Source organism: Glycine max, chromosome 19 (assembly GCF_000004515.6).
Source record: "Glycine max cultivar Williams 82 chromosome 19, Glycine_max_v4.0, whole genome shotgun sequence".
Lineage (NCBI taxonomy): Eukaryota > Viridiplantae > Streptophyta > Magnoliopsida > Fabales > Fabaceae > Glycine > Glycine max.
Window position 1 is genome coordinate 5367459 of NC_038255.2, and position 25214 is coordinate 5392672.

At 32.3% G+C, this 25214-nt stretch overlaps 2 protein-coding genes and 1 pseudogene across 3 annotated transcripts; 2 read left to right on the top strand and 1 right to left on the bottom strand.

The window, feature by feature from the left end:
* The first annotated feature begins 8510 nt into the window (after positions 1-8510).
* LOC100799034 (6-phosphogluconate dehydrogenase, decarboxylating 2) lies at positions 8511-11287 on the top strand. 2 transcript variants are annotated; one of them, XM_003554990.3, is made up of 2 exons: positions 8511-8805; positions 9641-11287. In XM_003554990.3, the coding sequence occupies exons 1-2, from the start codon at positions 8681-8683 to the stop codon at positions 11115-11117; spliced, it is 1602 nt and encodes a 533-aa protein (XP_003555038.1). In that variant the 5' UTR covers positions 8511-8680; the 3' UTR covers positions 11118-11287. The 2 variants fall into 2 exon arrangements, with proteins under 2 accessions (XP_003555038.1, XP_006603945.2); XM_006603882.4 differs by having other exon boundaries at positions 8566-8881.
* Positions 11288-12437: 1150 nt separating this feature from the next.
* LOC100793389 (7-deoxyloganetin glucosyltransferase-like) lies at positions 12438-12971 on the top strand (annotated as a pseudogene).
* A 7242-nt stretch (positions 12972-20213) lies between these two features.
* LOC100793918 (putative calcium-transporting ATPase 13, plasma membrane-type) lies at positions 20214-23937 on the bottom strand. Its single transcript, XM_003554903.5, has one exon. It carries the CDS (start codon positions 23489-23491, stop codon positions 20402-20404), a length of 3090 nt encoding a protein of 1029 aa, XP_003554951.1. The 5' UTR covers positions 23492-23937; the 3' UTR covers positions 20214-20401.
* Positions 23938-25214: the final 1277 nt, after the last annotated feature.

The window sequence follows — 25214 nt, forward strand, 5'->3', positions numbered from 1 at the left end:
TAAGACAAGCTTATCTTGACACTGACAACGACAGTGGTAGCGAGACTGGCCGTGAGTGGTAGCGAGAATGACACCGGAGCTCGACACAGAAAGTATAGGACAGAGAGGAAGATGCATAAGTGCGAGAGCTGAATGTTGTGAACCGTGAATAGAGGAGCTGTGACGGAGAGGATGATGTGAGCGACACCTGAGCTGCAACAGAGACAAAGATACGCAAGAGAGTGAGTGAATTAGGGTGTGGAGACAATAATATTTTCAAAAATCAAGTTCTTTAACATCGGTATTCACAAAAAAACTGATATTAACGAAGTGATGTTAACGTTAACATCGATTTTTCTAAAAAAACCGATGTTAACTTATCATTTACCAACATTGGTTTTTTGAAAAAACCGATGTTAAAGAAGTGATGTTAACATTAACATCAGTTTTTCTTTTTAAAAAAAACCGATGTTAACTTATCATTTCCCAACATCGGGTTTTCAAAAAATCGATGTTAACGAAGTGATATTAATATCGGTTTTTAAAAAACCGATGTTAACCTAATGTGTTAACATAAGTTATTTGAAAAATCAATTTTAACAAATTTACATTATTTACAATTATGCCACCGCGTTTTTGTTAACATCAATTTTATCAAAAACCGATGTTAACTTAACGATGTAAAATCTACATTTTATAGTAGTGTCATCTTGAAGTTGGACTTGCCTCTTGTAAAGGTTTATCTTTGTAGGCAACCTATCATGCAAAAGTCTCCATATCATGAAATCCACCTTTTAAGGGATTGTTGTTTCCCACAAACATTTAAAAAAACATCAACAATATGTAAGCCTATCTTCAAATGGTGCAAGGCAAGGTAGGTGGGACCTAAGCATGAATTTGTATGAGGAATCCACTTTCCACCACCAAAAGTCCTTATCTTGACCTATAATATTAGCATTGTTAATCAAGGATAGAGAATCATCCACCAATTCCATTCAAATCACTCCCTTCTCCATTTAAACTCCCATCTACACACTTCTTCAACTCTTTTACCCAACTTTCTCACATGTTCCTCTCTTTGTTCTGAATTGAGGAACAATCTTGGGACTTTATTTTGGAGAGAATCACCCCCTATCCATCTATCCTTCCAAAATCTTGTATTTACTTCATCTTCTATTTTCCGCTCAACCCAATTCTCAAACCACACTTCTCATTTTCATCCCCACAAGTTAATTTAAGAAACATTATCCATCCTTAGTAATAGATATATAAAATTCATTATTTAAATTTTTGGTCATATATAATTATAAGATATTCTAAGAAGATTCTTTTTTGCAAATCCCTTTTTCAATCCTAATATACTTAACCTTCATAATAGATAGATGACTTAATAAGATTTTGCCTCTAACACAAAGTTATAAAAAGCATATCAGTGATTAAGCATGTTAATGTGCTGAGTTAAGAGGTCAATGGTCAAATCATTGAGTTACAAATTAAAATGTATAAACCAATCTAGTTAAAATTTATAATGTTTAGTTTAAATTATAATTTTAATCTTACTATAATTCTTAATTCACAATTCTAGTCCCCATTGATTTTCAATTGATGATGATGTGACATTTTTATGTTGATGCGAAAAAATGATATAACACTTCAATGGTAATATGACACTTGTGGACTAGAGATATGACAAGATGATTTAAAGTGTAAAAATATTTATAGATGATGTGACATTTAATATATATATATATATATATATATATATATATATATATATATATATTAAATAATTTAATTTTGTTTTAAAAATATTTTTACTATTAAATCTGGTTTATAAACAATAAATTTATCCCATAAATATCAAAATAAAAGTATCTAATAATTAAATTATAAATTTATAAAAATATAATATTTAAATTATAAATTTGTAATAATATAATGTTATAATAAATTATATAAGTGACATGGTAAATAATGATAAAAATAACATAAAAATGTATGAAAGACAAAAGTGATTTATGAGAAAAATATATTAAATAATAAATTATTTAATTTTGATATGTATTGAATAAATTTATTGTTTATATATCAAATATTATAATATATATATATATATATATATATATATATATATATATATATATATATATATATATATATATATATTTAAAAATAGTATTAACTCATATAGTGATGTATGTATAATAGTTTTTACAATGTAAGTTAGCAGGTGAAATTGTTTAATTTGTGAAGGAGAAAGAAAAGAAAGTGGCTACTAGTCTTTATAATTTTTACAATATTTTTTAAATTATAAATCATTTTGTCACATTATTTGTGTAACATTCTAAAATTTTGACAAGTGAAAAATAACAATAACAATAAGACTAATTGACTTATTTTGTTCTTTATCTTTTTTTTTTTAAAAAAAAGATCATTTTGATTTTTTATATTTTTAAAATGATTCAAATTAGTCATTCTGTTAGTTTAAACTAAACAATAGTTTTTCATAATGCACGACACACTTATTCAAAATGGTCCTTCCATCATATTTGTACGTTCTTTATCTTTTTAAAATGATTCAAAATGCATGACACATTATTTTTACATATCCAAATTTTGACCAAAGGGAGAGAAAGAGGAGGAGGAAGAGAAAGAGTTGAAAAATACATTTTGTGGTAGTTAAAAGTTGCCAATATCTAAATACTAATTAATTATGTTAACTTTAAACTAATGGAAAGTGTTGTAACATGCATATACTAATTAATTTTTATTTATTTGGCTTCATTGTAAATTTTATCACTCCATTTTCATTATTTTGCAATTTTACCACTCAAGTTTTATTTTCACAAATTTTACCATCCAAGTTTTCAATTTTTGTGTATTTTACCACCACTAACGAAAGATGAATGATTTTGACTTATATCAGTTGTAATTATAATCAATGTATAAAAGTGACTTCCTATATCTGTTATAACTAGAATCGATGTAGAAAGTCACTTTTTGACATCGATTATAATTAGAATTGATGTAAAATTATTTATGAAAGTGACATTTTACATCGTTTTGTTACCAACATGATGAAAAAATATACAAAAATAAAAAATTTAAATGATAAAATTTGTGAAATATTAAAAGTTAGTGGTAAAATTCGTAAATAATAAAAATTTGATGGTCAAATTTATAATTAAACCTATTTGTTTAACCTTGTAACGCGTGTTTCCATATGTAGATGGTAATCTTTTTCCAACCAATGAACATTTATGGTTGATTTGGTAGAATGAGAGAAAATTGAATGAAAATTAAAATAGTGTAGTAGAGGTGTGGGGCTCACACGTATTTTTGAAATTTATCTTCCTTTCTCACCTTTTTCTTCACAGCTAAACCCAAGCATCCATCCTTGATTGAGTTACGTATCATCTATCATTATAAAAACAAGGCCCTAGATGGCCTACGTGTCAAGCTGTGGTGCAATGCAATTCCCGCCTAAAAATATCAAATCGTGCTACAGTGTGTTTTCAGTAATTAATATATAATAAATAAAATAAATAATTACTATTTTTAAGTTTCCAGCGTGCCGCACAATTATCAATGCACTAATTTTGTTCCCAAGGCTTTTGTATTTTCCAACATACGTTTCATTTTGAATTTTGCTTCTAACCCCTCTCTTTTTCCATTACTTCTCAACTCTCCGTTTCTCATTTTCGTTCCTCTCCATTCCTCTCCATTCTTCTGAATCCTCTGTTCCTTTCCATTCTTCTGGGTTCTTTTCTCTCCTATCCTACTGCATTTTCTTTTTTCATTTGGTTAGTTTGGCCAAAAAATCAAAAGGTTGTTGCTTGGTAAAGCCGTTATTTTCTCTCCCGTGAGGAAAACCCAAAGGCTGAAGCTTTTTTGCTTGGTTTGACAGTTCTTTGCTTGGTTTGACCGAAAAATGATTTCTGGGTTCTTTTCTATCTTATCCTTCTACGTGATGTATTTGATTTCTCCTTTGGTTTGTGGTTCTGACAGTCCAAAAAATTGTATTTTTTTTGTGTTCCTCGGGCTTATTTGACTGGCTGACTATTGTTCTTCCTTTGCAACACAAAAGCTTCAATTTTTTTGTGTCTTCTGCCTTTGTTTTGTGTTATGACTTTTCGCAGGACAAAAACTTAAATATTTTTGGGTGTTCTGCCTTTGTCTAATGGTACAATATATTTTTTGGTATGTTGATTTTTTTTATTAATCGCTATTGTATGCAGAGAAGGTGGAAAAACACACTAAAGTTGCGATTTTTATCTCAAAAACTCCATGAGTACAGGTTTGTAAATACAAAAGTTAAAATTTTTTTGGGTGTTCTGCCTTTATTTTGTTTTCTGACTTCTCGCTATACAAAAGTTTAAATTTTTTTGTGTTCATGAGCCTTCTCCAACGTGCTTATTATTTCCTATACCCATGTTTTTGTGTTTTCGTCCTCTTTTGGTGGTCTAATGGTTCAATATATTTTTTGGCATGTTGATTTTTGTATGAATGTAGAGAAGGTAGAAGAACACACTAAAGTTGGGATTTTTATCTCAAAAACTCCATGAGTACAGGTTCGTAAACACAAAAGCTTAAATTTTTTTTGGTGTTCTGCCTTTATTTTGTTTTTTGACTTCTCGCAATACAAAAGTTTAAACTTTTTTGTGTTCCTGAGCCTTCTCCAACGTGCTCATTGTTTCCTATACCCAACTTTTTGTGTTTTCCTCCTTTTTTTGGTGGTCTAATGATTCAATATATTTTTTGGCATGTTGATTTTTTTTATGAACGCAGAGAATGGTGGAAGAAGACACTAAAGCTGTGATTTTTATCTCAAAAACTCCATGAATACAGATTCATTTTCTTACTTTGTCTATCAAAGCTTAAATTTTTGTGTTCCTGAGCCTTCTCCGACGTGCTTCCCCCACCATTGTCGATTTTTATCTCCAAACTCCATGAATACATGTTTGTTTTCTTGCTTCGTTTTCCCTTCCCGTCTTCTTCTATGTTTTCTTTTTTTATCTCTATTTGCATTTGTATGCGATTTTTATTTCGATTTTTTGTTTTTTCACTGCATGTTCATTGTTTCTTCTAAAGCTGCGATTTTTATCTCAGAAAGCTTCGATTTTTATCTCCAAACTCCATGTGCACAGGTTCGTTTTCTTGCTTTCTCTATCAAAGCTTAAATTTTTTTGTGTTCCTGAGCCTTCTCTGTCGTGGTTCCCCCGCCATTTTCGTTTTTTATCTAAAAAAGCTTTGATTTTTGCCTAGATTTATTATATTATACTTCAATTGTTATTATTAATTTATTCATCATCTTTAACTTTTCTATATACTGACAGTACTTTTGCTATTTTATTTTTCTGTGTTGGATTGCAGTTGAATTTCTCGGAAACGGACCCCATTCATAGGTATCAGATGAACATAGTTGGATTGTTGTTGTTCTGCCTTAATGGAACAATATGGAAAAATATGGATCTTTGTGTTGCATTCACTACCTATTTTTATCTTTTTTGTGTTCCATGTTTAAGTTTCTTTCTTTACGTGTTCATCTATGTATTACTTGTAAAAAATAATGTTTATTACTATGATTAACTTTGAGGTTCACGAGCTATCTTGAATCTTCTCCAATTCTGTTCTTATGGTAACGTATTAACATGTACAAAATCTCTGTTGTAGATATTCTTGACATTTGTGCTTATACAGGTTGAAAATAAAAATAATTTACTTTTAATGCTTCCGCATTTTATTTCGTTCAATTTCACACTATTTTATGTCTTCTACGTTTTTGCTGCTTTAATGTCAATCAGCATTTATTATTTCCAATAAATTAATATTTCCAAAAAAAATAAATAAATGTGCCGCTGCAGTTACGTTTGAAAATCCAATCCCATTTTGAATTCAAATGTGTGACTTTTAGAGTGAAAACCTTACATCTAATAACAATAATAAAATAAAAATAATAAAAACAAAAATATTTTTTTGTAATTAATAATAATAATTTATAATAATATATTATTATAATAATAAAAATTATTAGACTAATTTATAAAAATGATTAACATTTCAATAGCATATGACATCGTCAAAATATTTAATAGAAAAATTACATATAATTTCTTTTATAAGTTATAATATTAAAAATCTTTAAGTGTATAATAACTCACACTAATAGCGTAAAATAATTTATAGTTAAAAAAATAAGATTATTGTTAACATCAGATTAATGTTTCAAACAAAAAATCAATAAATAATTAATAAATATACTTTAATGTCAATTATCATCAAAATAAATCAAATTCATCAATGTTAGTTAAAAAAATAAGATTATTGTTAACATCAGATTAATGTTTTAAACGAAAAATCAATAAATAATCAATAAAGATAATTTAATGTCAATCATCATCAAAATAAATCAAATTCATCAATGTCAATTAGCATTTATTATCAAGAATGAGTATGTCTCCTTCTGATTCTCATGACTATTCAAACTAATTGGAACGACTTCATTTAAAATACAATTAACAAGTTTACACCTTGACACATGTTTCAAATTCATATTTTATTTAATGTATTTTTTCTGCAAATACTTAAACATTATTATTATTCAAATAAACTAAATTTTCAGTCATTCCATAATGAATTTTAACACTATTGATAAATATACAACAATATTTTCATAATAAAAGTCTAGCACGGGAAGTGAAAAAGATTATCATTATATTCATAATAAATAATAAAAGTCTAGCACGAAAAGTGAAAAAATTATCATTGTGATACAGTAATTAATAATAATAATTTATAATAATATATTATTATTATAATAAAAATGATTAGAATAATATTGTCAATTCATGATTGGAGACAAAAACAAAGCCTTCTAGACCGTGGTTCAACATTTATAATTAATGATAATAATTTATAATAGCAATCATATATAATAATTTATTATTATAATAATAAAAATGGGTTATATTATTTTATAATCATTCGATATTAATACGGTTATATTATCTCACTTACGAGTACTTGATATGTTTCCAGATTTGTTGAAATTAATTTGAATGAAAAGTTATACTAAAATAAAGTTAATTTAAATACGTTACAGTGTTTGTTATACCTAGATTTTAGTGGTTATGAAAATAGTGATAAATTTATATCTAAAGATGAACTGTAATCATGCATCCATCTTTTTTGTAAACAAATCTGTTTGAGTTAGTTAATTTAAATAAGTTTATAGTGTTTGCAGTAAGCGAATTTTAATAATTATAAAAATACAGATAAATTTCCATGTAAAGATGAAGTGTAATCATATATCCAACAAATTTTATTTTTTTCCTTTCTAAATTATATGTATCTTTTATAGAAGAGAAAACTTTCCTTTTAAATATTAAACGTTACATATTTTATTGACGTTTAATTAATAAACATATTTTATTCATATTTTTGTTAATTTTTATTTCAAATTAATAGGTACTTAACAATCAATTTTAAATATTACAGCATCAATTTAAATATATTATTAAAACAACTTCAATTTTGTAGTCACGGTCCAACACTACTAATATCTGATTGTAGTCATGTGCATCCCAGAGGTTCTTTCATGCCCCTTCTTCTCACATTTTTATTAATGTTGTACGATTTCGGTTACCATTTGTAATGTTCTATGAATGTTAATTGTAGATTAAACGTGAACGAAAGGTTTATGCTCAGTAATTTTTGTGTGTGTATTGCTTTCTTTAATTTATGATGAAGGGGATTCGATCAAAAAAAGAAGAAAAAAAATGTCGTCAACAATTTGAAGGCACGGTCCAACACTACTAATATCTAATTGTAGTCATGTGCATCCTTGATGATCTTTCATGTGCCTTCTTCTCATATTTTTGTTAATGTTGTAAGTTCAATACCTTTGGGTATCAAACAAATTTTCAATTTCTTTTTATTTTTTACTAAAGAGTTTATGATTTGCTTTGATTAATTATAAACTTATTTTGTTGACTTATATTTTTTTCTCAAATCTTTTTTCTATCTCTTGATGTTTCATGACTTAGTGAAATACATATTATCCAATTATGTAATGGTTTGATTCACATTTTTTTTATTGTGTATCCTTTCTTTTATTCTAAACAATATCAAACAATATATAATATTAACATGTTACCTTAAAATCATACTTTATTACCTATATATAACTCAATATCAATTATTCCAACTTTTCAATACTCAAATAAGAATATGAGTTTATGAGTCCGGGCCGTCGGCACCGGCAAAAGCTAGTGTGAGTTATTGCAATCCCTCATACTATCTTTGATTTTACCCAAATAAAAAAGTTCAAGTGTGTGGATTAATGAACATGAATTGTTTCAATTTATCCAATGATCTCATATTCAAATCTCACATATGTAATTATATTAAATAGTCTAGGAAAATTTTTATTACACATAATAATTCTACTCAACTCAAATAAAATTGTTTAATAAATCATAAGTGGTTCAGAACTAATAAAAAAGAAAAAAAAAAACAAAGGCGTGCGAGATCATATCACACGTGAACCAGTTGACAGTGAAATCGGTAGACTTAATTCCTTGGAGCATCTCCACCTACCCAACTTGTTAGTCGGACAAATTGGACACATTTACATCATAATAAAGTGTTTCTTTCCTTTGTCCAAAGAAGGTTGGTAGTTGTAGTTGGTGCGCAACAGTGCATGCTTGCAATTCAACTTAGTCTACAGTGTCCTTGTATATTACTCTTTTGTCCTTGCTCACTTGATGCTTTCTACAATCTCTGGGACACCCAGATCTCAATTTTCTTCAATTTCACTCAGACCAGGTTTGCCTTTAAAACTAGCTTCTTCTTTTGCATTTTGTCGATGCCACAACTTCTGTGTTGGATTGGTGGTACACTGGTATATATGATCATTGATCAATGAGCTTGTTTTGTTTGCTCAGAAACTCTACTTGCATTTTTGTTTCTGTTGTGGTTTTCTGAGAAATCAACATGACTGTAAATGTTGTTGATGATCTGGGTTTGCATGGTGATTTCTTTCTGGTTAATTTAATACATTTGATGATGTGATTGATTTGTTGGGCAATGGTATTTGCATTCTAATTTAGTACTTGCTATGATTTGTAAGATTTTACTATATGGTAGTATTAAAATGAAAAATGACACAAAATAGAATTGTAGGTAAGAAGATGATTGTTTGATTGCAATTCGCATATTTTGGATCGTTTTATTTTGACATTGTGCTATCTTTAAAGCCGTGATGGTTCTTGCTTGATCTGTGTAAATCTAGATAACTATATATCTGTTCTGTAAATGTGGTTAATACACCTTCTTTTGGATAAGTGAATACTGACAAGGAACTCCGAGAACCTTATCTTTTAAGGGTAGGGTACTCTTGTGCTTTGGAAATCTAACCTTCTGAGGGGAAATCTACCTTATCTAGTTATCTTGTTTTGTAGTTGTTGTTAATATACCTTTTTTTTATCTATAAATCTTAGAATTAGACTCCTTTTCTCTATAGTGTACTTTCTAGAGGTTCTAGTTGTCCTCATTGATTGTAGTTAATTTGCACCTTTTGTTTCTCTCTAGAAATTAGAAGTTCATGCTTAAACTTTACCTTGATACTTCTTTCTCGCATGAATTTTCGAACATTGAACAGGAAATTAACCATGGCTCAACCTGCAAGCCTCACAAGAATAGGCCTTGCTGGCCTGGCTGTGATGGGCCAAAACCTTGCTCTCAACATTGCTGAGAAAGGCTTTCCCATTTCTGTCTACAACCGGACCGCGTCCAAGGTTGATGAGACAGTTGAAAGAGCAAAACAAGAAGGAAACCTTCCTGTGTATGGCTACCATGACCCTAAATTCTTTGTCCAATCCATTCAAAAGCCAAGGGTCATAATAATGCTTGTCAAGGCTGGTGCACCTGTTGACCAAACCATCAAGACCCTCTCAGCACACTTGGAAAAGGGTGATTGCATCATTGATGGTGGCAATGAGTGGTATGAGAACACTGAGAGAAGAGAGAAAGCGATGTCCGAATTGGGTCTTCTCTACCTTGGGATGGGAGTTTCAGGTGGTGAAGAAGGTGCAAGACATGGTCCCTCTTTGATGCCTGGTGGTTCATTCGAGGCCTACAAGTACATAGAAGACATTCTCCTCAAGGTGGCCGCACAAGTCCCTGATAGTGGTCCTTGTGTGACCTACATCGGCAAAGGTGGATCAGGAAATTTTGTGAAAATGATCCACAATGGAATTGAGTATGGTGACATGCAGCTCATTGCTGAGGCCTATGATGTGCTAAAGTCGGTTGGAAAGTTGTCAAATGAGGAGCTGCAAAGTGCGTTTTCGGAATGGAACAAAGGGGAACTCCTGAGTTTCCTCATCGAGATCACCGCTGACATATTTGGAATCAAGGATGACAAAGGAGAAGGGCATTTGGTAGATAAGGTTTTGGACAAAACTGGCATGAAGGGAACTGGCAAATGGACCGTGCAACAAGCTGCTGAGTTATCAATTGCTGCTCCCACAATAGAGGCCTCTTTGGATGCAAGGTTCCTCAGTGGATTGAAAGAGGAGAGAGTTGAAGCTTCAAAGGTGTTTAAGTCAAGTGGCTTTGATGAAATCTTGAGTGACCAACATGTTGACAAAAAGCAGCTCATTGATGATGTTAGGAAGGCTCTTTATGCTGCCAAGATCTGTAGTTATGCACAAGGAATGAATCTGATCAGGGCAAAGAGCATTGAGAAAGGTTGGGACTTGAAGTTGGGGGAACTTGCAAGGATTTGGAAAGGGGGTTGCATCATAAGAGCAATATTTTTGGACAGAATCAAGAAAGCATACGACAGAAATCCTAACCTTGCAAACCTTCTTGTGGATCCAGAATTTGCAAAGGAAATAGTGGATAGACAATCTGCATGGAGAAGAGTTGTGTGTCTTGCTATCAACTATGGCACTAGCACACCAGGCATGGCTGCTAGTCTTGCTTATTTTGACACATATAGAAGGGAACGGGTGCCAGCAAATTTGGTTCAGGCTCAGAGAGACTACTTTGGTGCTCACACATATGAGAGGATTGACATGGAGGGATCCTTCCACACTGAGTGGTTCAAGCTTGCAAAACAGTCAAGGACTTAGATTACTACTATTCAAACTCTTTATGATTAATTTTCAATAAATGTAATGCTTTCTACTCAGGACTATGCTGAGTTCAGCTTAAATAATTGCATTGTGGTGAACTTCAATTTCATAATTTGTCCATCTTAATTGGTTGGCTTTTGTTCTATAATCTATTTTGTTGTTTCTTAGCCGATTCTTCTGATTATTCTGCCTACATCTTAAAATTGTGCCTTTTTAGTTTATACCATTTGACAATAACACACACACTCCTACTATTACTAGCCATATCCGTGCAATGCAGATGCAGATTTATTTTTTACATTTGGTTTATAATAATGTTTGAAAAGGAATATTCAACTGCTCATCACTAGCTCAAACATTGGACTTTGTAACACATCAAGCCCTAAATGATTTTCTTGTGTAATCATTTTTAAATGTTAAATCCTCAATCCGTCCACCATGATAATCTTTTTCTTTTTTTTTTTACCAGAGGTTAATTCCAATGTTGGCTTTCTAGATGGCTTGAACTAACTGCCATGCTATGACACAACTGTGATTTCGTTTTTGCTAGCTAATAGAACCATTGACAAATAGCAATCAAACATGAAGGATGATGAAGATCTTCTAGAGATCATGCGAATTATATTGTTTGTATAATAATATAGAAACAATTATCAAATAATTAGTTGAATGATGTAACTATCGTATGCATACAAAACAAAATAAATAATTTACATTATTTGTTTAATTAAAATAGTGTAACCAAAAAGATTTTTTTTAGTTTGCTTAGCTAGCACCGGACTATAATGGTGGACACGGTAAAAACCAACTTTGAACCACAACAATAATTATAATAATAATAAATTAATTGTGCATACTAATCAAGACCCACCTTTTGCATTTGACGATCTTTGAATTAAAGTTTGCACATGACTGCAAAAAATAGTGGGGGTAGAAGTTTCAAAATTGCATTAATAGATTACATTATGTTAATAGATTCTTTAGATAGTGACCCTTGTTAGCAATAACTCAGGTGTACTAAGTTTCAAAATTAAATTGTTTAATAGATTACATTGTTAATTGCTAGACCCCTTAGACAATAGACAGTGACCTTTTGTTAATTAGTAATAATCCATGTCTACTATTTTTTTTGTGTATGTACACAGCAAAGAAATTTGAAACTGGACTTTATGCAAACTATTGAAAGTACCTCTAACTACTAAGACAATGCTAGTGGGTTAATTCAGGTGTATTACTACAGTACTACTATGCAAACATTTCTCTCTATTGAAGCATAGGCTTATCTTACACACTTAACAAGCACATAAAAAATCAAAGATGAGTTTCTCAGCAGAGAGAAAGCCACATGCTGTGTTCTCTCCATTTCCCATACAAGGTCATATCAACCCATTGTTTAAACTAGCAAAGCTACTTCATCTAAGAGGCTTTCACATAACCTTTGTCCACACAGAACACAATCACAAACTCTTGCTCAAATCAAGGGGTCTCAATGCCCTTGAAGACTTTTTTTGCTTTGAGAGCATCCTAGATGGTGTTCCTCCCAATAATGATGACAATCTTGATGCCACTCATCATGTAGTTTCTCTTTGTGAATCAATCAGAGAGAAGTTGCTTCCTCCATTTCTTGACCTTCTTTCTAGACTTAACCATTCTGCCACTGCTTGACTTGTCCCCCCAGTTACCTGCCTTGTTTCAGATTGTGCCATGACCTTTACTATAGAAGCTGCTGAAGAACTTTCACTTCCTATCCTTCTCTTTCATCCAGCTAGTGCTAGTACATTATTGTATGGTTTGCACTTTCGTACTCTGTTGGATAAAGGTCTCATACCACTCAAAGGTATACATTTTTAAGATCTTTATATCACCATAGATTATAGTAAGTACTTGTACATACATGAACAATTTTAGCAAGAGAAACGGGTGTATATCCATTAGGAATGTTCAACAAAAAACTTAATGCATAATTAAAATAAAAGGCAGTAAGAACTTATAATAATAATTTTAATGTTACCCACAACATATTTATTAGAATAAAAGAATCCTATAATATACAATTCAAATCCTACAACTTGGTTACCTATGGATTCGTATCATAAGAAGAATCTTTAATGACTTTAAATCTTACAATTGTGAATAATACAAATCACATGATTCAATGGTTCATTATCTTTTTTTTTTTTTTTTTACTTTTCTTTCGCCAACTCATGAAACAAATTAAAAAGTCAAATAAGTCTAAACTTATCCTATTTGATTATTCCACCATGTTATGTGTCACTCATTCAATGCATAAAATCTATTTGGCTATTTCTTTACTTAGTTTCTGTTATTATAAAATAGAGGTTTCACAAACTTAGATAAAACTAATTAAGTTATTTTACATATTTCTAGTTTAAAATTATTACATTGGATACTATATATCTTTTATATGATGTATGTGGAGTTATTTTTCATTATCTTTCAATCTTAAGTTTCGATACAAATTATAATTTACAATTCAAAAATGAACTTGGTGATTCACATTTGAATCTCAATTTGATAACTTAATCTTGAATGTTTGATTGGTCAACTCAATAGTTCGGCCTAGAGGAGGGTTTAGGCAACTTGTTGTTAACTCATAGGCAAGTGCACCAATATAATTAGTTTTTCTCTATTTAATATTACTCTAGTTATCACCTACATATATTAATGTACTCAAACCGTAATTCCTCACATGCGAGAGTCTAATTCCCCTAATTCCTTTCTTAATCCCTCAAGAACTTAATTAGTTGAACCGCATAACTAAAAGAGATGTATAAACAGGCTAAACAACCTCACATTATCCCTAGCAATGAAGTATTTAGATGTTCTTTATGGTCCTAAGGATTAAAGATATTTTCCAATGCCTAAACCCTAAACATAGCCTATATATGGGTGATCAAACCAAATACATGTGAATCAGCATTGAAAGATACAATGAAAACTAGTAATAACATTAAATAGATAGTAAGAGTTAATACATCAAGAGAGTTTGGTGGAAAGCTCCCCAACAAGGGATGGTTTAACCTCTCATTGTCATGAGAGACTTAACTATACAAAAAGGGATGGAAATATGAGGGAGAATGGAAGGAAGATGAATGTGAGGAGAGTCAGTGGCTCCCAATGGTTGTCTTCTTCTTCTTCTTCAAGCTCTAGGGTTATATGTTACTTTTCTACCGAAGTCCCCTTCTTTTCTCTTATTTTTCCCTTAAAAACCATTCTGATATGAGATTTTCGTGATTTCCACGCTAAGCGCGAGTAAGTGACTGGGCGCTAAGCGGGTGACACCCTCTACCCCATACATATATGTACTAATAAATAAAAGAAATAAGAGATCAAATTTAATTAAAAGTTTTTAAAATACATTTAAATACAAGCCTTTCAAAAAGGTAAAAGACTCACATTCACTTTTCTAACACCATAATAAAACTTGTTCAAATAATTAATAAATTATTTCGGCTCAAAACAAGGTTATCCAAGACCTCATACAATTAATATAGCAACTTATACCCTAATATCACATCCTATCAGAGCATTGTGTCCTGACGTCCTTCAGCACAAGGTTCCTTAAAGCAATTCACCTAGTCATCTGCTCCCTCGAACACAAAGTTCAAGATCATCACAGGATCCAAACACAAACAATAGAGGGAGTGAGTTATCACATTCCTAACTAATAGAGAAAAATAAGACAACATATAGGTATAAATATTATATAACAAAATACAATTTACTTAAGCATAACTCACATTATTTCACCACACGTCCCATTCGTTTTCACAACATTCGCATACTCAATAGTCAAAACACAATATCATCAAATCAATCAATATAGAACAATACACAAGCGTTATGCAGCAGATACACTAAGACTCAATCCTATATGCAATATGGTACCATGTCAGTGAAAAACCTCGTCGGGCGCCTAGGAGTACATGACAAGACAAACCACACACTAGCAAGTCAAGTCACTCTCACTAGGTAATATCATAGGGAGACCAGTCAGGGTCACAGTGTTTTGCGAGAATGCTCCAACCATGTGGGGTCGGCAAAGGCTTAAAGGAGCACTCAAACTGAGTGACCCCCAAGGCCTACACTTTGAAGAGTCCGTCAGGGCCTCTCCCTCCTGATTCAGGTCCAACCCAGAAAACATTTTAACACACAGACTCTATCTATGAACTATACAAAACACACAATTCCTCAATTGTTCTCAAATATTTTTAACTCGTCGTCCTTTAAAGGTCTTAGCATTAGCTCGTCGCTCTTAAAGGGTCTTAGCATTAACTCGTCGCCCTTAAAGGGTCTTATAGTCGTGTGATTGTACAATCCATAATTTACAACTCAATGCACACAACATCTCAATCACGTGCATACTCAATTTATCACATACACTCGATTTCAATCACAATGTTATAATCTCAAAATAACATGTTATCACACCTCATGAATCATACACACTTTACCTATGAACTATGCAATACACACAACTACTCAATTATTTTCAAAATCATTTTAACTCGTCACGCTTGTGATTAAACTCGTTGGGTTCCCACAATGGATCTCATCACAATACTCGTCGCGCAAAACTCGTCGCCCTTAAAGGGTCTTACAATTGTGTGATTGCACAATTCATAGCTCACAACACAATACACATCTCAACATACATGTATTCCATCATTCATCACATGTTCAATTCACCACATACTCACAATTTGAATCATCATTTCATATCCTCAATATAACAATTTATACAAAAGACTATCACAACCTAGAGAGTAAAACCCCTCAAATAATATTACACAATTATATCAAAATCATAGGTCAAAATATACACATATTAAGAGCACAATTTATCAAGCAATTCTCATTAGAACATGAATATTTTATTTATAATCATAAAGGAAAAATTGCAATTTAATAAACATCCCAAAATAAAACCCTAATTTAATCCTCTAAGGATCCTTACACATGTTCTCACTAACCCCCAATTGTGAATAACTCATCCCTTACCTATAAGCAGACTCACGTGTCTTCCGACAGCGATAGCGACATCTCTAGTGGTTCCCTGAGATTTTTCCAGTTTTTCCTCCGACTGCTCCGATAGAGTTTCCAAATGTCAGAGAGACGGAGAAGAGATTGAAGCCTCCATATTGTACTGCTTTGTGCGATTCATCTTTCTCCCTCCACAAACATTATTTTGCAAAACCCAACGGTGAAGACGTGAGGATATGACTCTCGAACACAATATAAAAATTTCACTATAATCCAACGGTGAACAAGTCCGAGATTATAGTTTTACCGAAACGGTTTTGGATTTCTGCGGGAAAGGAAAAAGTTACGATGCGAAGAGTATTTCTTTCAGCTTAGACATTATTTCAAAATTCCCACACACACACACACACACGCACAGATTTGAGCACACACGATTCAACAACAGGTCGCCAACAAAAGGAAATAAATACAAAAAAGTCTATTTAAACAACTAATTTTTGGAGTTTTATTAGCATAATTTTTATGTGTTTGAACATTATGGTTAACTATTTTCCTTTCATTATATATATTTTACATTATGTGTTTTAATATTATGTGCTTTATTATGTCAATTTTACTTTATTCTTATATCACTCTTATAATATTTATACATAACACTTACTTTTACATTCATGTTACTCAACTTTAGTTGTGTGGTCATACTCCAATTTTAAAATATTTCCTTATACATATATAGATAAGTATAAATTATTTTAATTTAATATATGCATAATTCTTTTTAACTCATTTAACCATCAATAATATAAAATATCATTAATAATTATATTTTTAATTTTTATTTATCAATCAAATTATTTATTTAAATTATTTATAAACCCGTGCATCACGTGCGTCTATGTCTAGTTGTCATTAAACTCGGAAGGTTTTGTAACAGCTTGCAAAGATACATCACGATGCTCAGAAATCATTAAATTCTTACTCATGAGTTTTTTTAAAAGATAAACCTAAGCATACATAAAGCATATCATCCTAGCCCCTAGGTGTGGCTTTTGTGAATGTATTACCAGTTACCACTTAGGACTCTCCATCGTACCTTTACAGACCAAAAGAAAAATATATGTAGTATGTAAAGCCACATTCATACCTTAACCCGTCCTGCTGAAGCTTTTTAAGATTTGGTATATGCATGGAAAGTTCTACAAGGTGTTCAGCGCAAAAGTTAAACAACAAAGACTCTAGGCAGAATCCATCCCAGTAAAATACCACAAATTATATACATAATCGATGTAAAAAAACAATACATGTAAGTTCGAATATTCAAACCTTACTCTAAATAAAAAATAACATGTTTCAATTTGTGTGGATGAAAAATATATTGAAAATTTTGTAAAGACGAATTCCAAACATTATCATATTTATGAGAAGGAAGAAAAATATATTTTAATCCTTTTATATCAGTTAAGCAAATAACTAATGTAAATATAACATTTTTTATGTTGGTTATGTATATAATTGATGTAAATGTAATGTTTTTTTATATCGGTTATATATATAATTAATATAAAAAAGTTATACACATAACTTCAAATATTCAAACCTTACATCAGACCAAAAAATAATACAATTCAATTTTAAAAGGACTAAATATATTAAAAATTTTACAGAAAAGAAATCTAAACTCTTTTAATTTTATGAAGATCAAAAGCATATTTTAGCTTTACCAAATTATTCAGGTGGTCTTATTACATAATATACTTTCGAACAATTGAATTAAAAAATTATATTTATTTTATGATTTAATTACTTTACTGTTTATATTTTTTAATTTATAAATAATATATTATGTCCTACCTGTTTCTTATTTTAGAGAAAACTTCCTATGCATGCAACTAAATAGTAGAAGCATGCACTAAATCTAAAGACAGAATAAAGGTGGAAAGGATCTAGTAAAACAAACAATTAGTAGCAAAATAATTGTATAAAACTACAGCATGGTCCTTCATTATGAAACAAAAATCCAAGAAGACTCATTAAACCACAATCAATTTACATATTCCATGCACCTAAAATCACTAATATAAAAAGGAAAAAGCATTCTGGTAGAAGCATTCTGTGGTTTCTAGCAAATCAATCGGTTAACTTTGTTCACTGCACAGGTACTTTGAGTTGAAGAAGTGATTGGTTTACCAAGGTAGGAGAGTTTGACATTCCCTGCCACGATCACTAGTATCTTGGGCTTAGAGTCAATTTCTATGCTCTGGGGTATTATTGCATGTTTCATGTCTTCAGCTTCAGCTGAGGATTAAGAAACATGCTTTCTTTTGGTGCACATAAGGATCACCAATGCCACAGAAATCAGAATCAACTATATAGATAAGCCTCCAAAAAAGTAAGAAATTGGAGACCTCCAATTCTTAATCTCACTGTCTGATGATGAACTACTCGTTGGCCTCATCCTGCTTAAATATATCTCTAATGGTATAGAATTAATAGTGCAACAATTGCAGTTATATGATGTGAGGTGGTGGTGCCAGAATTTATAGTAAAACTGGAACAATTTTATTTACAAAAGTACCCTTTTGGCATGAGGAAGATTCCTTTTTATGCTTGCCCATATGCTTCACGTGGAGGTCAAAAGTGCAAAGCATTCATGATTTCGAATCTCAAACGTGCCTAATATGAAATATGCACCAAGAAATTGTATTACCACTCTGTCTTTCAAACTGGAACTTTCAAAATTAACATATTTTCCCCCAGTTTTTGATTTACCGAATTTTGTTACTTAGAAAGTAACTGCCAAACTCAAGAAAATTTTATCGTACTATTATATATTTAGCTATACTCTATAACAGTGAATGCTAAACTTTTAAAGAGAATAAAGAAAAAGGTGGAAGTAAAAAAATTAAGGAAAAAGATTAAAATAGATGTGTAGCCACATAAAAATGACAATATACAAAAATAATTTTGTATAAAGAGATATTGATATGACACCGATTGAGAAAAAGATGACAGAAAAATTAATTAAGGTAATTTGGATACATACAGCAAAGGTTACTAGAAAAATAGATTGTATGATTTTTAGTCCCATGAAAAATTGCAAAGGGAGACCAAGAACATTGAAAGAAATTGTTAAGAGGAATTTCATAGTGAATATTATCCTTGAGTATTTAGTCTTTACTTGAGTACAATGACATATTGTATGATATGTAGCCGACCTCACCTAGTGAGAGACGAATCTTGTTATTATTATTACTGTTCTGGTTATCAAATAACATGCGGCCCTAAAGTTCTGTTTAAAATTGATCATGTGCAGAAAGCAGTAGATTCTCTAACCATAATATGGGAAGAGACAACAACTAGGAAACGTTTCATCTTTTGGAGTCACTAACTTATAAGGTGATCTTTGAAGATCGATTACAGATTTCAACCTTCCCTGTGTTCCCCTTTAGTAACCAACAATATTTATTGCCTAACTTCAGCAGTTTCTAATTTTCCAAACACAGGCAAATCAAGAGGTGTAAAGGTACATAAAAAAAAAAAAAAAGAGGTGTAAAGGCAAAATGTCTTTCGGTTGTGTTATGCAATTGCATTGAGAATTACTAGTTGAGGTAGCTTACAAAATCTTTACTATATTCCTCTTTTTCTCAACCACATGATCATATGCAGCTAGTGGTTGCAGTTGTTTGTTGCTTCAACCTCTAGCACCATGTGATTTGTGTGCTACCTGTTTAGTCTCAATTTGAAGATTTTCAAAAACACTTATGATCTTTTACCGATTCAGAGACATGTTAGGCTACGGTTTTTCTATTTTTGTGAATAGAAGAAAATTGAGGTACACAGAATGTGTGCATATTATGTTAGCGTGTGTCTGCATGCCTAATTAGCAAAAAGAAAATGATGCTTCAAGAATTTGATACAAACAGTGGCATTGAAGTGGTCCAATTCCCAAGAGGCAAGAGCTATCTATCTATTCCTAGTTGTTACCTTAAGGCTAGAGCACTTTTCTTCTGGTTATATTAATAAAGCAATTCTCATTCTGTTATATTGAAACATATAGTTACAATAAATATGATAAAAAAATAAAACTTAAAGAATGTCTAATACAATGGCCATATTAGAAAAGAATATATATCATACAAATAAGAATGATCACATCGTGTCTACACGATGATTTGACTCTAGCAATCTTTCTTTACAATATCTCCCAACAGAATTCTAAATGATTAATGAGAGATTGAATGGATCAAACAAGACACCACTCATACATGGCTATGTCTTCATTTCTTCTTACTCAAAAAACTGAGGAATGGTTTATCTGGGACAGGTATTAACTTCACAACCCAACCAATTGGCCAGGAAACTGCGGCTAAACCAATGCAGATACCCCATTGTCCCCAATTTAGCCTCTCTGTGTCAGCAAATTTCTTGAGAAACTCAACCATCACCACCTGAAGGATTATTGTTATGCCAATAATGCCTAAAAACAACTTGCTCCTGTGTATGCCTTTGAAGACATTCCTCTTCTCCATCTTCCTTGCATTGAATTCATTGAACACTTGACAAAGAACAAATGTGTTGAAAATCAATGTGTCATTTACTCCTGATGTCACACCAAAGATAGACTCACCTTTAAATTGAAGGGTCAGCAAAATTGCTATTTGGTACAAAGCTTGAGCCAATAGGTTCCTCCACATGACATTGGTGATGAGAGGTTTTGTTCTACCCACTGGTGGTTTGTGCATCAATTCCATTGTAGGTTTTTCTGTTGCAAGAGCCAAAGCACCTAATGTGTCCATGATCAAGTTCACCCATAATAATTGCACTGCTGTTAGTGGCACTTTCCCAGCTGACACTGCTGCCACAAAGTTGATTGCAAGTGCTGCCACATTCACTGTCAATTGAAACTGAATGAACTTCTGGATGTTGTTGTAAACACACCTTCCCCACCTTAAGACAGTGACCACAGATGCAAAATTGTCATCCAATATAACAATATCTGAGCTCTCTTTCGCCACTTCAGTACCTTGAATTCCCATAGAGAGTCCAATATCAGCTTCTTTGAGAGCCGGTGCATCGTTTGTTCCATCCCCAGTGACAGCAACTACATGGCCTTTTTGTTTTAGGCATTGAACCATTAGAAGTTTGTCAAAAGGAGAAGATCTTGCCATCACACAGATTTTTTCCACCTTCTCCAACCTCTCTTCATGCGTGTAGTTGCGGAATTCCTCTCCTTCAATCACTGCTCCATCTGTGTCTTGATTAGGCCGAAGTATGCCGCATTCGGTTGCTATGGCCTTTGCAGTGAAAACATTGTCACCTGTGATCATTTTGATATTCACACCAGCATTTTGGCATGCTTCCACGGCATTCTTCACCCCTTGACGACATGGATCCTTAATACCCACAAGCCCCAACAATGTTAAACCATTTTCTTTCACTTTCGCCATTGCATTCCCTTCTTCATCTACAAGCTCCTCCTCAGCTACTTCTACATGTGCAAAAGCAATGCAACGAAGACTACTAGAAGCCATACCTTGAATAATGTGCTCAAACTTCAACATCCTATCATTGTCAAGATCTTTCACAATGCCAGAAGCATCATAGTATCTTGAACACATCTTTAGTACCATCTCAGCTGCTCCTTTCCAATGTGCATTAACTGTGTTGTCTACCTTCCTTCTCAACAAAACTCCACTTCTTTTCTTCTTTGAGTTGAAGGTCTCAACATGAATGATGGAACAACTTCTTGTCAAGTTCTCCATCTCCATGTTCAATTCCAAGACAGCCCAAGATAGGATTGCTTTCTCTGTGGGACTACCTGAAAACTCAAATTCAGAACCTGATTTATTGGACTTGTGCACACTTCCAGTAGTGTTTAGAGCCACTCCTTCTTGGATCAATTGAAGAACAAATGGAGCAACCTTTGTGTAGGCACTTTCTAGCACCGGTTCTAGGCCAAGCCAAACCTTAGTCACCTTCATCTCGTTAAGTGTGAGAGTTCCTGTCTTATCAGTACAAATTGTGGTAGCAGAACCCATTGTCTCACATGCAGAGAGCTTTCTCACCATTGCTTGGTCAGCCATCATTTTCTTCATTGAATAAGCCAGAGTTAGAGTCACAGCCAGAGGAAGACCCTCAGGGATTGCAACAACAACAATTGTAACTGCATCAGCAACAATCCCCACAACAGCATTCATGATATCATCAAACTTGGTCCTGCTTCCATTGAACTCTTTGATCCCAGTCTCATCCTTTGTGTTACCTGTGAAGTACCTAACCAACAAAACAACAAGGACAAGAAAAGCCACAGCCAAACCAACCTTCCCAATGGATGATGTCAGCTTGTTTAATCTCTCTTGCAAAGGAGTTTCCTCATCAATATCTTGGCTTATTGAACTCATCATTTGGCCCCATGTTGTGTTCATTCCAACTGAAGTAACAAGCATCTTAGCATATCCATCAGCCACTTTGGTACCTGAGAACAGAAAAGGGTGGTTTTGTCTACTAATCTCAACATGATCACTCTCTCCTGTCATGCTTGCTTCATCGACTTTAAGTGAATGTCCTTCTATGAACAACCCATCTGCTGGCACTTGATCTCCAATCTTCAAGCAAATAACATCGCCAACTACGATTTCGAAGATTGAAACATTTTGGCGCCTCCCACTTCTAACCACATCAATTTGTATGTCATTGCTCACTTGAGACAGCTTGTCAAACTGTCTATTCTGTCTGAAGTTGCTCACTGCTGACAAGGAAATAACAATGAACACCGCGACAAAGATGCTTCCACCATCGTACCAACCTTCTTTAATTCCATGCTCCTTGATTCCAAAGCCAAGGGAAAGAGCAGCACAAACCATGAGGATTAGAATAGTGACATCCTTAAAGGCTTCCACCACAAAGTGAAAGAAGCCTTTGGAAGGTGGTTTGTGGTAAGTGTTGGAACCAAACACTTGTCTTCTACGTGTGATGTCTTCAGCATCATCATCACCACCTTTGATACCATACTCAACGTGGGTTTGAAGGGCTTTAGCCACCCCTTCAACCCCACCAAATCTATCAAGGTTCTCAAGCTCTTTTTCTTTGACAATATCGGTGAGGGCTGTTTGGTCTATATCAAAGGAATGGTGAGGGTTCAAATCAACAACTGTGAAAGATGGTGTTGGTGTTGGTGTTGGTGAAGGTGAGGCTTTTGCTTTGGTTTTGTTTGGTTTCTTGAGAGTGGAGTGTGACATAATAGCTCGGGAACAATAGATGGCCATGAATGCAGAGTGCCATCTTTTAATGGATGCACTAACGGTGGGGTTTGGTGCATTGAGGAGTGTCTCAATGTGTTGCAAGTTTGTGAGCAAGGGCATTGACATGGTTGCAAGTTTGTAACTAAGGTAAGAATATATACCTCAAAATAAGAGTAAAAAGAAGAGATCGAATTGAAGAAGAAACACAAAGTGTTGTGTATATTGTTCGAGAAGGCAATGATTTGAAAGATTGAAGCTATTTGTAACACAGTATGTTCTGGAAACAAAAGGGTACAATGTTCTCTACCTTGTACGCGAAACTGATGTATGTAAATTGTTGAGGAGTCTAAAATTATTGTAACAACTAATAAGCTTTGATATTTACCAAGAGTGACAATCTATCCTCATATATATGGGAATAAAGCATGTTAACGCGTTTAGTTTGCTGGAGAGATTTCTTAGCATTCAAGGAAGATGACGCACTCATTAGTCATTACCTTTAAAAAGAAACAAATCAATAAAGAAGATGAATCATTTCCTCAATATGAAATGAAAGATAGTTTCACAATTGCAGCTTTTTTGGCGGTTAGGAATTACGTAGAGTGAAATTTATCAATTGGTGCCTTTTTTTTTTTAATTTTAATTTCCAATGCAGGTTTTAAGGTACGAGGATGCTTCGAGGAGGTGACGGGTTAATATTAAAGTCGACAATATTCCAAAGCGACGAAGGAAAGTTCTTTACTTCCAATAATGGCAATTTTTGTCGACTTCTGCGTTGTTTCGCTTTCTTTTTTATTTAGAGGTTAAGGTAATTGCAATTTGAGAGTGAAGTTAATAGTATATTATATTTCAAGACTTCGTAATATATTGATCAACAACAGCAAAGTATATGTTTCTTATTCTAAGTGGGTCACCAAGACAGCAAATTTAATGGCCCACACGACACCAAACAACCTTTTTGACCATTTTGATCATGGATAAGGATGCAATTCATCTGGATAATTAATCTGCATACCTTGTCTCATCATTCTGTTCAAGTTAACATTATTAACTAAACAATTGAAAAGGGAAACACGAACCTAACGAGGATTATTTATAGTTAGATATTTATAATAAACTAAACAAATACCCAAGCGTTGCGCGGGTTTATAATTAATTAAAAAAATATTTAAATAAATTATTTATTTAATAAATTAAATTTAAAATATAATTGTTAATGATATTTTATATCATTTTTTTTAAAGGGGATAAAAAGTTACTTATAAATTAAGATATTTTTATTTATCAATATATTTATAAGAGAATATTTTAAAATTAAAGATTGACCACTGAATTAAAGTTGATTAATATGAAGATAAAAGTAAGCGTTATGTATAAATTTTATAAGAACAATATAAGGATAAAGTGAAATTGACATAAAAAAATTGTCAAAAAATATATTTAACCAAAGAAAAATAGTCAATCATAATGGTAAAACATATAAAAATGATGCGAATAAAATATCGAAAATTGTTCATTTAAATAGACTTTTTGTACCTATTTTCTTTTGTTGGTGACCTATTGTTGAATTTTGTTTTCTTTGGTGTACTCCTTTTCAAACTTTTTCTAAAATTGAATAAAGTTCATTTGATGATGAAGATTCATCTTTTGACTTCTTGGATGCTTGAAGCTTTGAGTTTTACTTATGACACATTGAATTTTTCACATTTTTTCTTTAATGGATTTTTTTCTTTTGATGATGAAGATGCATCTTTTGACTTCTTAGATAATTGTTACTTTGGACTTTGACTTGTGCCAGTTTGTTTATTGGCCTTTTTTTTAATGGATTTTGTGAGATTTGATAAACTTC

Excerpts from the sequence above, each read along its gene's own strand:
- LOC100799034 (XM_006603882.4), top strand. The coding sequence starts at position 8,745 with ATGCTTTCTACAATCTCTGGGACACCCAGATCTCAATTTTCTTCAATT. Across the intron at positions 8,882-9,640 it reads GTTGGATTGGTGGTACACTG|GAAATTAACCATGGCTCAAC; the intron begins GTATATATGATC and ends AACATTGAACAG.
- LOC100793918 (XM_003554903.5), bottom strand. The coding sequence starts at position 23,491 with ATGTCAATGCCCTTGCTCACAAACTTGCAACACATTGAGACACTCCTC.